Below are 15442 nucleotides of genomic sequence, written 5' to 3' on the forward strand. Positions count from 1 at the left end.
CAGAAGCATTCTAAACTAAATTAATCAATGGTTTGTTTCACATTTACCCAACTATTATGTAGTCACAAGCCGATTTAAAAATATCTTTTTAGGGTTTATCAGTGTGTTTGTAAACAACCATAACTTATAACTGGTGCAGAAACAGTTAATAAAGACACTAAGTGTAGCCGTAAACAGGTAGACATTTTTAAGTGCTTACCAGTGAATGCATATGTCAACAGTTTTAACCCCTCCTATGCGTTCATAACAATATAAACAGTCAGTGAACGATTGACAACTTAATATATCATAGCTGTAATCATATATATTGATTTGTTTTAAACCTACATGTGAATAATTTTTACATGCGTCTAAACAGTTGATACTTGCTTTATGACACGCCATGATTTTTTATTTATTTATTCATTCATTTATTTATTTATGTGTGTATTGCGTGATGTGGAATGTGGACGCATGAGTTCAATAGTTCTGCCTGCGACCCCGACTAATATTATTAGGATATCTACTATTAGTGTTACTAGCACTGCTTTGGTACAAATCTAATAACAATGATACTCTGCAACTGCAAGCAGTTACTGAAGCTTCCACTGTCTCCGTTACTCTTGTGATACCTCGCAGCTTCGCAGCCTGGGCTTCTTTTGCATGGGCAGCAACAAAAAGGCAACTTTTAATAACTGCATGATTATAAATGTTTCCACATAACGCGAGGAGCCGGAGATGAAATAGATATCCTGCAGACTCTGTGTCTATCAGAGTCATTTGGTGTGGAGACAAACACAGGAACCTCAGTGGCTTCACAAGCTCCTAATGGACGGATGACGACGCCTCTAATGAATGCACTCATCATCTGTGTGTGTGTGTGTGTGTGGTGGTTGGGGGGGGGGGGGGGTGTTTAGGGGTTTATGACAGTCTTTTGGTGTTGCAGCCAAACAGACGCCCCTCTCCTTTAAGCAGCAGTGTACAAGTGAAGCATATTTTTAACACATGCTGGCTCGTCCTTTTCTTTCTCTCCCGGTCCCCCCCTCTCCCCTCTGTCTCTTTGTCTCTTACAGAGACCAAATTCAATCTGGAGAAGTATGAAGAGAAGAAACCAAAAGGGAGGCTGAGCTGCTCTCTCTCAACTTCCCCATTGCAGCCACATTGACACCCGGAAAAGCAGAAGAGATCTTTCTATAAAAGAAATATTGTACATGGTCGATTTCAGTGATAAATCACGAATTACCCCCCGCCATTTATCCCACACAAGCTTCTACCGAATAAGCATAGAGAAGCAGCAATGCACTCAAAAGAAGCCTGGTCGTACTGTAAAGTCAGTTCTTTAATAGGAATCCAGCATCAGCAGTGCCATCGCACAGAGAAACAAGAGACAACAAGACAGAAGAAAGAAGAGAGAAAAACATACAGGAAGGGAGTGGAACATCTCACATGGAAGAGAGGATCAGAGTGACTGGAGGTCGCCTGCTCGTCCATAAAGCCTTTACTGGCTTAGATTTGTCTCATTAAAACCCGGAGGGAAAATGAAAAGACTTCTGGAAGTGCGTCCATATTTATCAGAAAGCAAAACTCTCGACACTTTGTCCCTTCAGTCAGGAGAGCAGATACTGAGACAGGAAACGAGGGCCAGGCAAAGTGAGAGCAGGAAGTATCAGATTCCGTCATTAAAATAAAAATGATCATTTATACAGAAGCATTGCTTCGTTTTAATCAAAGCCTTGCGTCCTCTCTATGTCAACACATAGCGGCATTTAGGCTACACCAGCAAAGTCCAACACGTTACTGTTCACTGTTAAACAAATCGTAGACAAAAAAAGAGCTCATCGGACTGACATCAGAACAGATCATTCAGACAGTCGGCACAACAACGTAGAAAACAGAATCTAAAGAACATGACAATAAGAAAAATCCTCTTTAATACAGCAAGATGCCATGTCCCAACAAGACAAAACAATTTTCAGCATATTTAACTCATTCTAATAAGAAAGACGAGGTTACTAACATTATACACAATAAATTAGAAATATTTCCTATCAAGAACTTCTACTTAATTTTTTTTTCTTTTCTATAAGCATTCCCCTCCGACAGATTTAACACACATAAAGAGCTAAACGACGAAATAACGTCTTCAAACGGGTGACGGGTGACTTGAGGCATGCGAAAACTATGTAAACATTTTTACTCCTAAGTAGAGGACTTGATGACGCTGGTCGACAAATTGCCGCGCTTCTCTGTTTAATATTTTGCAAAACAGGCTGGTTGTAGATCCGTTCACTTCTGCTTGTAGATTAAAAATTAAAGTAATGTCAGCTAAAGCGGAGGGAGTGTGTGCGTGTGTGTGTGTGTGTGTGTGTGTGTGTGTGTGTGTGTGTGTGTGTGTGTTTGTGTGTGAGTGTCTAATTTTTTAAAATGTTATTGTTACAAGCTGCCTTTGTGCTTGCAAGCCGAAACGTCCACACACACACACACACACACACACACACACACACACACACACACACACACACACACACACACACACACACACACACACAAAGCTGTAAACGCTGTAAAGCCAATGTGTTGTTTATGATGCGGCCATAAAACTGCCATCGGACGCCATTTAACTACGCCGACACTTCAAATAATGCCATTGTAGCCTGTCGGCCTTCCAACATGGCCTCTTTAACACTCAGATCAATCAAACTCTGCATAAACTGAACTTCTAACCATCTAATACTCCGAGCTATTAAATGTAGGCACCATTGCTAAAACATTTCGTGCAGGAATAAATCGTATGTGTGCTGCTGTGTCTGTGGATATCATCTTGTAACAAAAGCTCTAGGAAAAAAATAAAAGAAACCCCTGACCAGGAATCCAAAAATTGTCAGTAAATGTATGAGCACATCGTGGTAATTCGGTCTTTCAGTCCCGGATTGCATTTGGAAACCATCGTTGAGCAGACTATCTGTACAATTTCCTGAAATGAGAGAGAAAACCGCCTTGCATAGCAGATAATACACAATATACTGTACGTATAAAAATAGAGCTGATTCTTTCTTGAAATGCAACACAAAAACCACGTTGAATAAAGACTGGAAGATAGTACCAGAGGGGGTATTGGTTTTTTTTCTTCTTAGCCATGCTACATGCATACACGGACTTTGTGCGCTGCAGAATCTGAAGTTAAAATTTATCTTTATAGCAAAATCCTAAAAATAGCCGCTATGAAAGATATGTACTGACGGACCAGTTTAACTAAGAAGCGTTCGAATCACCTTTAGAAGTGTTTTACTGTTGTCTGAGAGCGTGTGGTGCGAAAGCCTGCAGGGTCAGGCAGTGTGAGAATTATCTGGGTTCTTTACCGAGTAGTGGGTGATCAAGCTTGACCTGAAGAAATCTGACTCGGATTGACCCAAAACGGAGTCTTGGGCATGATCTAAAAATCTGGTGCTTGTGCCGTGTCTCCTCTCAGAAAAACCCTGCCTGCTCGAGGCTCCTGTGACGCGGAATGGGACTATCGCGACTATCTATAGCCGACACAAGTCGCGGACGAGCCGCCGCCGCAGCGTATAAAGCAATCGGAGAGTTCGCTGGAGGGTGGGGATCTACAGTATCAACAGCAGCCTAATCGGATCCCCGGTTGCTGAGTCGGGTTGAACACCCCTAGCACCCCATGACTTCGCCCCCCGTATCTGCTCTTTACTTAGGCCGACAACCGGGAAACAAATGGCGGCCTGCTGATGGTATCAATGACGACTATTGAGCGCTTTCTAATCAAATTCGGCCATCAATGAGAGAAACAAGGGGAAAGGAGGGGAAGAAAAAGAAGGATGAACATATGTGTGTGTGTGCGCCCCCCTCCGCTCCTTGTGCTTATTAATGGCCACGTGAAACCCCGGTTTCAGCACCTTCGCGAGCCTCTGGTGTCAGCGACGGAACAATAAATAACTAATAAAGGAAGAGCAGTGCCTGAGAAAAAAGATAAACCTCTCTCTCTGTGTCTGTCTGCCCCCACCCACAGACTGTTGTAGCATCGCTAGGTGGTTTGCTGCTTCTTGTCCTTTCACATCGTAGCCAAATATCAAAGCCTAATTAACAGCGTAATATAAAACTATGAATACGCTGGACGCACAACAGCTATCATTACATCAAACAAACAGTCCAGTCAACAGCTTTCTATGACGTCCGACCCATTTAATGGCGAGGAAGTCCAGGAGGAACTGTGGGTGGTCTGTGAGTTTTACCCATCATCCTCAATTAACACAAACTCAAATGGTTCCAAAGCTCCAGCCTCTTTCCATCTTGCTGAACATCAGGCGTTCTTAAAACCTCGGTGTTAACGTGGCGCCGTTTGTTAGGGATCAATAACGCAATTGATCAGTTGCACAGATTGCTGCGATTGGCTGAAGCTCGCCTGATTTCTGCCTGATGGTTAAAAGAAATTAGAAACAGTGGATCTGTGTGTATATTTTTGCAGTTCTTGGGAAGGCCATTTTGTGTTCTAGACATGAGTAATAAGTGACTTTATGTTGGATACACGATGTCAGCGTGCGTGCACGTGTGTCAGACTGTGTGTGCGCTCGCGAGTGAGATTTTCGCTAGTCCTTGGGATGTTCCTTGCTCTGTTTCTTCATTTTCATCCTCCGGTTCTGGAACCAGATCTTCACCTGCCGCTCCGTCAGGTTGAGCGCGCGCGCCACCTCATGCCGCCGGTCCCGCGTGAGGTACATGTTGAACAGGAACTCCTTCTCCAGCTCGAGAGTCTGGTATTTGGTGTAAGGACATCTCTTCTTCCTGGAGGAGCGAGCATGTAGCCAGTTGGCCGAGGGGTCATCTGGAGGAAGAGAAAAAGAAAAGGAAAAGGATTCATTATAAAGGGGGGGGGGCATATGCACATGTAGTCTCCCTGGTTCTCTTTTTGTGTTTAGATAACATCAAAATGACAGAGCACACCCAAAAAACGCTCCCTAGAAGATCAAAATAACATGCCTAAAATGCCTAAAAGTTGCAGAACCTTGTGCATTAGATCTTTGTTCGAAAACATCCGACTCTGTAATTGACACTTTGGTGCGTAAACTAGGTTTATGGTGTCAGTAGGGCTGCAATTTTGACACGTGGATCCATGGTTGTTTTATTTGACACCACGTGAACGACAGACGGCCTGTTTCTTCACACTTGCAGAAGGCAGAATGGACAAATGTAAACGGAAAATACAAATCTTTAACAAAAAAAAGTGATAACATGAGAAAATAGATATAACACAGTCTGATCCCAATATAGTTTACTGGTGCGTGTATTTAATGTGAGCTTATAGCCTGAACCAGCCCAGACCTTGCAGAAATACACCGATTTAAGTCACAATTTAAGCAAAAGTATTAAAAAAGCAATAATTCATTTTAAATTCGCCAGCCAGTCAGCTGATATGGTCACCGCCGCTGTTAACTGCATAGATTAATCTATAGATATGAGAGGGCGGGGAGATATTTCTGGAGGTTTCCCTCTGAAGGTGACCTCCAGCGGGAAATCCGAAGCTGCTGTGATCAAGGGGGCAATATTTGGTAACATGATAATAATAACCGAAAAATAAAGCAAGGCTACCAGTCAGCGCTTGGCGCGGCAGCACTGTGTGCGTATCTGTAAAAAAAAAAATACATTTTAAGACCAGAAACTGGAGCAGAGATTTTTCCCCGCGCGATGACAGCAAACAGACAAAAAAAAAACACACACACATCAGGGAAGATGTTTTACAGGCCGAATACTTCTTCTGCTTCTTCTTCTTCTTCTTCTTTGTTTGCATGAGAATGGTGATCAAGTTGCAGCTCAGCACGCTGTCACTGCGTCACTTCTGATTGCTCCTAAATTAATAGGCGTCGGTAAATTTATGGCCCTGATGGGAGTAGAGGAAAAATACTTCTTGTGTTCATCCTTCGTCTTTCATTACGGGTACATAGACTCAATATCATTTCACCACAGTCCACATAATAGATTGCACTGAACCCGTTTGAACACATTGTGGGCAGCACATTTTTCAACATCAACACGTAAATTAACTAATAAATACGCAGATTCTCTTCACACAAAGTCTGGCGACGTTTTGTAGTGAGCGTCGGTACGAAGTTGAATGTGTTGTGATAAAATAAAGGATTTCTGATGACACCCAGCTCCGTTTTGCCACTTCAGAACCGCGGCAGGCTTCAAGGCTCTTGAGAGGGAGAGAAAAAAAAAGGAATGGGAATCTCTTCTTTCATTGTGGAAACGTGTTTGAAATGGTAAATAACAGACTCTTAAATAGGATGTTCGTCATTTTCGAGTGAGAGAAAATTACAGTATGAGCTGTTGTCTTGGTTTTTTCTGTCTCTACTTCTTTCGTATCTCTTGTTTGCCAGGCGACCCTTACTCCTACACCCCCGCCCCCCCAAAAAAAAAAACCAATAACAAAAAAAAAACAACAACAAAAACACCACCACTCCACCCCATACAGCTTTCAGACCGATGTAATTAGTGGAGACTTCTGGTTTGGGACGCATGGTTCTGGTTTAGGGCTGAAAGCTATCTGCTTTTCCCCTCAGGAAAGCAGCAGGCATCTCAGCTATGAAGTAGCTTGCTGGGAGTCTTGCGGCACTGAGGCTCTTTAAAGGACAACTCCACCATAAAAAAGAAGCTCTTTTCTTCACTTTGACCTTTTTTCATCCCTTTAACACTGTCCTTGCCTTAGTCTTAGGAGAGGAAAGATTTTGTTCTAGTTGACTTCCACTTTTACATCTTCTAAATAAAACCTTTAACCAAGAGCAATCTTTCCATGTGGTTAGGTCAGGCTCTTCCTCAAGTCAATCACAGCTCAGTAAAGCCAAGAAACAGATTCTCCCACTAGCTAGAGTCTGTAAAAAAACAACAAAAACAATGTATGATCAAGTAAAGATTGAAATTTCTGCTTTCTCAATGGGGCTAACTATTTCTTAAAATTTATTCTGAAAAGCAAAGACAAATAAAAAATTGTTACAAAAGCTTAAAGACCATCTCTGATGAGGAGAAGCAGGGAGGAGCAGCACGCAAAGCAGAAACCAAGACCATGTTGGAACTACTTTCTTTATTCTGTTTCTTCATTGCATTTTATTACTAACACCATCTCCGTCAGCAGGGCAATTACCCAACCCAAATATTACTCCAAGAGGAGATTCTCCTCTGGATGTATTGGTAAAAAGGTTGGTTTTCATAGAGTCACTGTTTTTGTTATACTTCAGCCTTCCTCGGGCTACTGAAGTCAGACCGAATGAAACACAGCACACATGTAGCCTAACCATCAAAGTAAATTTTGTTATAAGCACCATCTAAATCAGTTTGTGCAACATTAGGGCCAAAAAGCTTCTCCTTGTTACTGTCTGATCGCATAAAAAAATTAAAATGACAAAAGATAGATTATGCCTTGCAGCCAGGATCAGCTGCAGACCGGATCGTCTCTGCAGGGCAAAGGTGTTATAAAGGAGATTTTCTGTTCCCATGTAAAATGTAGCCACAGTTCTCGGGCCTAAAATGGCAGAAGGGATGATCTTATCCCTCAAAAGTCATGGGGAAAGCTTGAGCTTCAGCACCTTTTGATGCCATGCAGGGAAAATCTGCATTTGTGTCCCTCCCTGAGGAGCCAGTCTTTTTCCTAACTGATTTTGGGTGGAGCTTTCGTCTGTCTTCAATTTCACTGGTAATATTTTACTACTATGACAATCACACTTGTTACAATGCCAAGGCATTAACATAATTCCATATGACATTGATAACAATGTTCTTTTTCTCCCAGTTAGACACAACACACTCTTTTTGTGTGGCACCATGGGCAGTATTAGTCTATGTTTGACTGGATTCCTAGATTCTCAATTTCATGTATGTATATATGTATGTTTATACACTCATGAAGAGCCAAAATTAGGGGATAGTAAGTAAAAATTTTGTATTGAAATTAAGTCTTCACCTTGCTTTTTAAATATATATTATGAAAAACTAAGTCATGGTGTTGAGATGGAAAATTTAAAAAGTACAAGTTAATCAGTCAAAACTCTTTTTTGACACAAAATGTCACAGATGTAACTTTAATCATAATTTAGATTTGGATGATCAGTATAAAAGAAATTCTCTAACTGTGACGACTCTAGAGCTGATTCATCACCAAAATCTAATCCACTGATCAACGCACTATCCCTTCACTAAATATGAGCCAACACAACAGTTTCATAACACTCTTCAAGTTTAGGAGAAAATTCCACAAACAGCAATCCCTATTAATTTATTTTCACTTTTATAGAAGAGGGAGCTCCGTACAGAACTCAGGCAAGAAATCCCATTATAATAATGGAATAAGATTAATAAGCAGACAAGCCCATTTCAACCTCAGAAAAGATAGTAGACTGCTCTTTCAAATTTACAAAATCAAGCATACTGCGTGGACTCAATCTTGGTCCATAAATTTCATGATGAAAGCCTGACGCACTCAAAAATGTAGGAATAAAGACATGTGGCCAACGTTGTCAGCCAACATGCAGACTTTGAGAACAAGATGAGATTAGAATTCTTTTGCAAGCATTTCTGATTGGTTTGATGGTTTAAACTCAGCGTGTTAGATGCTGAGACTTGGTCATGCAGGCTCAGGGTTTGGAACTCGATCGTGGGGCTAAGATGGCTGACAGTGATGTGCACTGCGTCACCCAGCCTCGCGATCTGACAGAAAATAGCCTCCAGTGTGTTGTTCCCACCAGCCGACTTAGTCAGCGGCCATCATCAGTAAATACGTCTTTAATACCCTCTGGAATCAATTCCCTCCAACATGGCCAGCATGTAGAGGATCGATTTCATCTCAGAACAAAATAACGCCTGGTAAAGAGGTGAGAGGATGGAGGGTGGAGCGAGGGGTGGGGATGTGCGGTGCTTTTGTCACACGGTAAAGTGGGTGCTTTGCATTCCCTGGATGTACAATCACCTCCAATACCATCCATTACCCTCGTAGCTGTGCTGCGACCGTGGCTGTCACCCAGGGTGACGAACCAGTTGAGGGGTGGGGGGATGGGGACGGGGGAAGTGAGTTGGGTGATGCTGGTGATGCTGGATGGTATGCACTCTTTATCGCAAGGGGTGGGAAGACAGTAAGGATTATGACAGAAAGAGAGAACGTGGGAGGTGGTGTAGCTGGTATAGTCCTAACTTGAAATTCTCTCTCTAGGCTTAATCCATGTGGCTGCAGAAGCAGTGTCTAGCCCCGATGTCATATGGACAGGCACAGGAATGAAAAGATTGATATTCCCGTAAAGCTGCCTACTATGGCCCTGCAGCACGATGTGTTTCATTGTTTGCCTATTGTGTTTTTACCTACAGTATATGTGCGTGTGTGTGCGTGTGTGTGTGTGTCTGTGTGTGTGTGTGTGTGTGTGTGTGTGTGTGTGAGAGAGAAAGAGAGAGAGAGAGACCAAGGTGAAGAATGTATGGAAACAGTGACCGAAACGGCTACAAGACTAATATCACATCCCATCCCTTCATCTCTCTCTCTCCCTCCCTTTGCAATTTCATCCTAATAGTTCCAGAAACTGACCTCACATATATCCCAAAGGCACGTTATTACATTTCCCGAAGTCGTATTTTATCCCCCACCCACCTCAACCCTTACACCCCATCTCAGCCAGCCACCAACAGCAACACGCCAATTAATGGGGTTGTTCAACCAGCATTATAACTTAATAAACTTCGGAGGTAATAACTTTCTCGCTCTGCCCGCCAGCAACAGCACAAAGACTGAAGTGTAACCTTGTAGTTTATTCTGGATGGCCGCCTAGCACCAGTAACACAAAGAGTATCTGTAGCTGGAAGCTGGCCTTAACTGGATGTGATATTTTTAAAGGTAGAATACTACTGATGTTATTCACACAGCAGTCATTTTGAATACCGGGGGAGGGAAACTCAGACTAGATCTGTACTACTATTGCCGGCCAAGATACATCATGTAGACACTTAAAAGTGCAGCAGAGACAACCGAATTCAAAGAGTCCAGGTTAACAGTTTACCATATTTGAGCAATTGACACATGTTGCAAGATCCTGCCTTCAAGCCATGTTGGTGATCTCGGAATTTGGCCTTCGCAATGCCCTCATATGATCAAATTTACCAGTTTGGAAGTGGGAAGAATAAAATTTTAAGTGATGCCAAAACAGCATCCTCATAGGAATGTGTCCCTCTTTGGCAGCGTATAAGAGGCACCAACTTATTTACTTTTAGAACCACTGAAACACTAACTGTCTGTCCAAAATTCATTGTAATTATCAATAATAGCAAGGACTTCCGGGAATTCTGCCATGCTGTAATGTTTAGCATACTATCAGCTCACAAGTCAAAGCTCTCAAAGGAATTTGGCTCTTCTTGAATGCTACATTGTCAGGCCACTCATGTCATGTCGAGTGGACACAGTACAAAATATAACTTTCAGACGACATAAAACCCAGTGTGCCAACAGTGGGTCAAGGCAACAATGATGTAGCTCATATTTTCAGTATGCCAAAAGTTATTTTTCAGTGTAGTGTCTGTTTATGTTACTGTTCTCGATCTGTATTTAAATTGTCATGCATAAAACTCACACATATTAGTCACATGGCTGACAGCTCAGTAACTTTGTACTTATTTTTTTGGAAAGGAAGATTTGTAGACTATGATATAGTTTGCCCAAATAAGTAAAATGTCGACACAATGAGGAATTTTTTTCTGACTTTGACTAAGCAAAACCAAGAGCAAAATGTTATTGAAATCTAGCACGTACCTTAATGGAATAGTTCCACATTTTGGGAAAAGTGCGGCATTTTTACACTTTGTTTGTTTTAAGTATTAAACAAACAAGATATAATGCGTTATTTAGTGAGCTTTAGACATGTTTGTAGGTGGATTTTGTTACCTTTAGTAAGGGCCACGTTATCTGTTTCTTCCTACTTCAGGTCTTTATGCTAAATTAAGTTAAACTAAAATAAGAAAAACTAAACTGCGATAAACTAAGCTAAGCTAAAACAAGCCAACATACACTAAGCTAAGCTAAGGTAAGCTAAACTAAACTAAACTAAACAAAGCTAAGCTAAGCTAAGCTAAGATAAGATAAGATAAGATAAGATAAGATAAGTGGCTGCTGATTGTACCCTCACATTTACTGTAATCTGAACATCTAACACTGCAAGAAAGTGAATAAGTGTGACAAAATACCAAAGTATTCCTTGAACTTTAACCAGACAAAAACTGCCACAAAATCTAACCAGACAGCTGTGAGGGAGAGTTGCGTGCTGTGTCGTTACACATTTCATTTATAATCACTCATCAATAATCACGGTTGTAACACTCTGTCTTTGCAACACAAATTAATATACCCTAAGATATCCAATTTAAAAAAAACATAGCTTTAAGAGTATAATGTGTATTTTCAACCAAATTCCCTTGAAGGTGACATATACTCTCAGTAGACATGTTCAAATAGTGCGGCCATACTAGCAGCTACTAAACTGAGGATGCACCGACCAACTTGTATTGAAGTGATGATAGTTATAGCCTGCATAGAGAAATACATGTACATGTTTGCACCCATATACTGTAGTGTTCAAAATGGCTGCCATTTGAACAATAGACATAGCATTCAATTGCACCAGTACAGCTCCCACTACCTGCCAAACTGACCCACTGCAATACAGACAAAGACAAACCACAAGAAAAACTGCTGACGATCTAAAAAAGCTCAAAGAGACACTTTTTTTATTGAGAAGACTCTGAGTTTTGCCCGTTTGAACAGACTATGTTTTACTACCACCCAGCCAGATCGGGATACACAGTGTTGCTGGTGGAAAGTCTAATAATTCAGCCTGGAGGCTGGGCTCCATCCAGCCCTTAACCAGCCCTCTTCTCTGATGGATAGCACACTAAGGTGAATGAGTGTGTTTGCATGCGTCTGTGTCTGAGAAAAAACAGGGGAAAAGAACTGTGTGTGTGTGTGTGTGTGTGTGTGTGTGTGCGTGCGTGCGTGCGTGTTTGTGTAGTGGCAGTGCAGTAATAAAGTGTGTATAAGAATATGTGTAGTGTCTGTAATTTGTATTTATTCTTCTGAAAAGGCAAATATGGGGGTGGAGGCCTCCCTCGTGCTCCCTTCATCGTGCACGCGCGCGCGGACAATGCACGTACACGGATCAAACGGTTACACGCTCAGACACATGGATCAGACTCTCCTGTCAGAAATTTAGATCAATCCGGCGGGATTAGAGGAGGGAAACAGAACCCATTCACAACCGGCCTTGTTAAAAAAAACATATATAATAAATATAATTTAAAAAAAAAAATCAAATGAATACCTCTCAAGGGAGCGTTTTCCTATACCGCTCAAAAAATAAATCAAGAACGCTTTGGAAAAGAGCTTCAGTATGAGCCAACCCGGCCAGAACATGATGGATTAAATGTTGTTGTTAGTGCAAGTGATGATAGAAAAACAGAGCAAATCCGTGTTTTACTGGCCAAACCCTCGATGGCTTTATATCAAGATGATTGCGATTTCAAGACAGGTAAAATATTATCATTATTACAGGGCGAGCAGATGAATACAACAGCAACTCACATGCGACTGTTCGGCCCGCAGACTGCAGAGCATAATAACATCAAAAGAGTTGTGCCTGGTGTGAAATATCATAGAGTATATGTTCAATCAGCTGCATTTGCTCAACGCCAGGAGATAGCTTGAATAAATGATCAGGGCCTGCATTTTCTGGGCACTGTCTTAACTTGGAGTGTTGAGATACGTTTGATTCCATATTTTGAATAAAAAAATTAAAAAAGAATAAGCGCAGGAGATATGTCATAGTTTTTGAGATACGCCCTCAAAAAATCGTATTGTTTTGATGATTCATGTGTCTCTTTTACAAAAGACACACACTTCGTATATGGAAGGAAGACAAAGCTTAATTCTTTTGTCCTCTACTCGTCTTCGCGCTGGTCTAGAGACCGAGACACCATCAGAAGAAGCTGTGGGATTTACATGATCCTAAACAGATTTATACATGCTTTCAGAGTCCAGAGTTCTGACTGTCCCCTCAGATGTGAGCGGTGTTGAGTCCCGCAGAGAAGAGCGGGTCCATGCTGCAGGCTGAGTTATGAGGCGTCTGCTCTATTGAGAACTAATCTTGCCTGCTCTGCGGCTCCGAGCCGCCGGGCCAGTGATGGACGACCAGACTCATTTTATGGTTTTTAAGATTTTTAGAATAAGACGGGCCATGTGTATGGCTGACATCCAGAGGATAATTTCAGCCGACGGACAGAGAGAAGAGACGGGGGCGGAAACAAGGAGCTGGTTTATCCTCATTATTATGTTTACAACCCGAGGCTACAGAAGGGCGCCGTTTTAGAGGGCTATTTGAACAGAAATATGACAGTATAGCACCCTCCCCGAGAAGTACGCAGACATGCGTCCATGCCTCTACAAAGGGAAATGATGGAAAGTTATTTGCTGAAGAAATAATACCAAAGCAAAGCGGAAAACAGTAAGGCTCTGTGCCCGTCTGGCCTCCCAGAAGCGTAACACCACATATTATGCTGTACAGCGTCACTTTATTGTATGACTGGCTACCTTAACCTATAAAAGATAATCCAGGATGTCCTTATGCCACATAAAGTTCTACAGCTCATGTCACGACGAAGAAAAGCATCGACTGCAATGCATTAAAACTCAGTGGGCAGTAGGATAAAGACCAGGAGGCCTACAGCGCTATACACAGGTGTGCAGCAGTGTGACTTTGCTCCAGAGAGATGTTCACTCTGAGGACCAGTCGATCAGTCCTGGCTTGTTGCAGACTGACTGACAGGAGCAGCTTTAAAATGCAATGGAGCGCAGACACAAGACCATGTGCGCGCACGGGCGGAGTATGTTGAAAAAAAAAAAAAAAAAGACAGGGAGATGAAGAGAGCCCTGTGATCTACAATCTACCTTCAGTTCGAAAATACAAATCTAAAGCACCAACCACGCGACCCTTTTCAAGCAAGCCAGCAGTGCGCATGTACCGGCGATTAGTAACATTCAGCAACAATCGAGAGGTAATTACTCTCTGAGTGATAGATTTGAAGATGAAGAGCAGCAGGCTTGAAACCTTTGTCTCCGCAGTTTTTGTCAAGCCTGCGTGGAGTGTTAATCTTAATATATATACATATATATATATATATAAATTTTAATTTTAATTTTTAAAATCATGATAATTGTCCTTTAAATTGTTTGTATTGTTTTGTCAACCACTTGCAGGCTAGTGAGCGTGTGTGCCACATTAGAAAACTACGGGGAAATAATACACAGCGGAAGGTTTGAGGTCACTTCACAGAACACGGTTATCGAGCATCTCCCTACGTGCCGCTACCGGCAATCGGTTCCTGCAGGAGCCGGCTGGTAGCACAGGGATGATACGGGGGAAAATATCACAGTAAACGTAGAGAGCAGAAGGTGGGGGCACTTCGGCTCTCTCGCTCTTTGTTCTTATTTTATGGCGGCATTAAAGGCATTTACAATCTCTCACTCTCCACTCTCCCTCTCTCCCGCGCTATTTCCTGCTTTAATAACTTACTTTGATCCAGGCCGTCTTTGTCCTCACTCCCTTCACAAATGTCCTTATTTTCTTCGAATCGTGCTGCAGGGATGGCGGCTGGATGGTGGCTTAGCTCGCGCGCAGCCGTGGATGTCGACTCCAAGATGTACGTGGTGGTCTCGTGCTGGTGCTGCCCGCCGATTTTGGATGCGATCTCCCCACCGATATGGCCGAGCTGAGGCTCCAGCTTAACCTGCCCTGTCTGGCCCTGCCCGGGGACAGACTCGGAGCCGCGCGGTGCGCAGTCCAGCCATGAGCGTAGGTACCGTGTGTCCGCGGCGGGCACGTGCTGGGCTGGGATGTAAGGGTGGTAGACAGTAGGGAGGCCACTGGCACCGTGGTGCGGACTGAAAGGGCTCCAGGACGACGAGAAGACCGGAGGCTTCGGCTGGAAACTGCAAGATGGGTACGACTCGGGATGGGGATGCTCTGCGTGCACAACGCCGCCAGGCTGCCTTCCGCCCGCGGCTGCACTGGAGCTCGAGCCGGAATACTGGACGCTGGGAAAGCGAGCCGGGGTTGAGAGTTCATCGTTCTCGTGACTTATGATGGAGTCCACGTAATAGTTGCTCAAAGTCCCAGAAATGGACATTCTCGGACATTATCTGCGAAACGCCGCGAGTTCGCTAAATAGAGAACAAAAAGAGAGACATTACGAGATTTTTCTCTCTTCCTCTCTCTTTCTCTTCCTCTGTTCTGTCCTTTGCTAGCTATCCCCCTCCCTTCCTCTATCTCTCTCCCTGCCTCTCTTTCTCTCTCCTCTAGCTCCCTTCCTTCCAAACAACTTGCTCACTATAGTGAAACAAAGTGCTACAGCCTACAGTCTCGCACTATGCAGGGTGTTCGTGTGT

At 42.8% G+C, this 15442-nt stretch overlaps 1 protein-coding gene across 1 annotated transcript; it reads right to left on the reverse strand.

Annotated features, from left to right (window-relative positions):
* Window positions 1-4574: 4574 nt before the first annotated feature.
* Window positions 4575-15183, reverse strand: hoxb9a (homeobox B9a). The gene is made up of 2 exons (XM_040122740.1): window positions 14571-15183; window positions 4575-4810 (listed from the first exon to the last, which is right to left on the reverse strand). Exons 1-2 carry the CDS (start codon window positions 15181-15183, stop codon window positions 4575-4577), a joined length of 849 nt encoding a protein of 282 aa, XP_039978674.1.
* Window positions 15184-15442: the final 259 nt, after the last annotated feature.

The sequence above is a fragment of the Xiphias gladius genome, chromosome 3, assembly GCF_016859285.1.
Source record: "Xiphias gladius isolate SHS-SW01 ecotype Sanya breed wild chromosome 3, ASM1685928v1, whole genome shotgun sequence".
NCBI lineage: Eukaryota > Metazoa > Chordata > Actinopteri > Istiophoriformes > Xiphiidae > Xiphias > Xiphias gladius.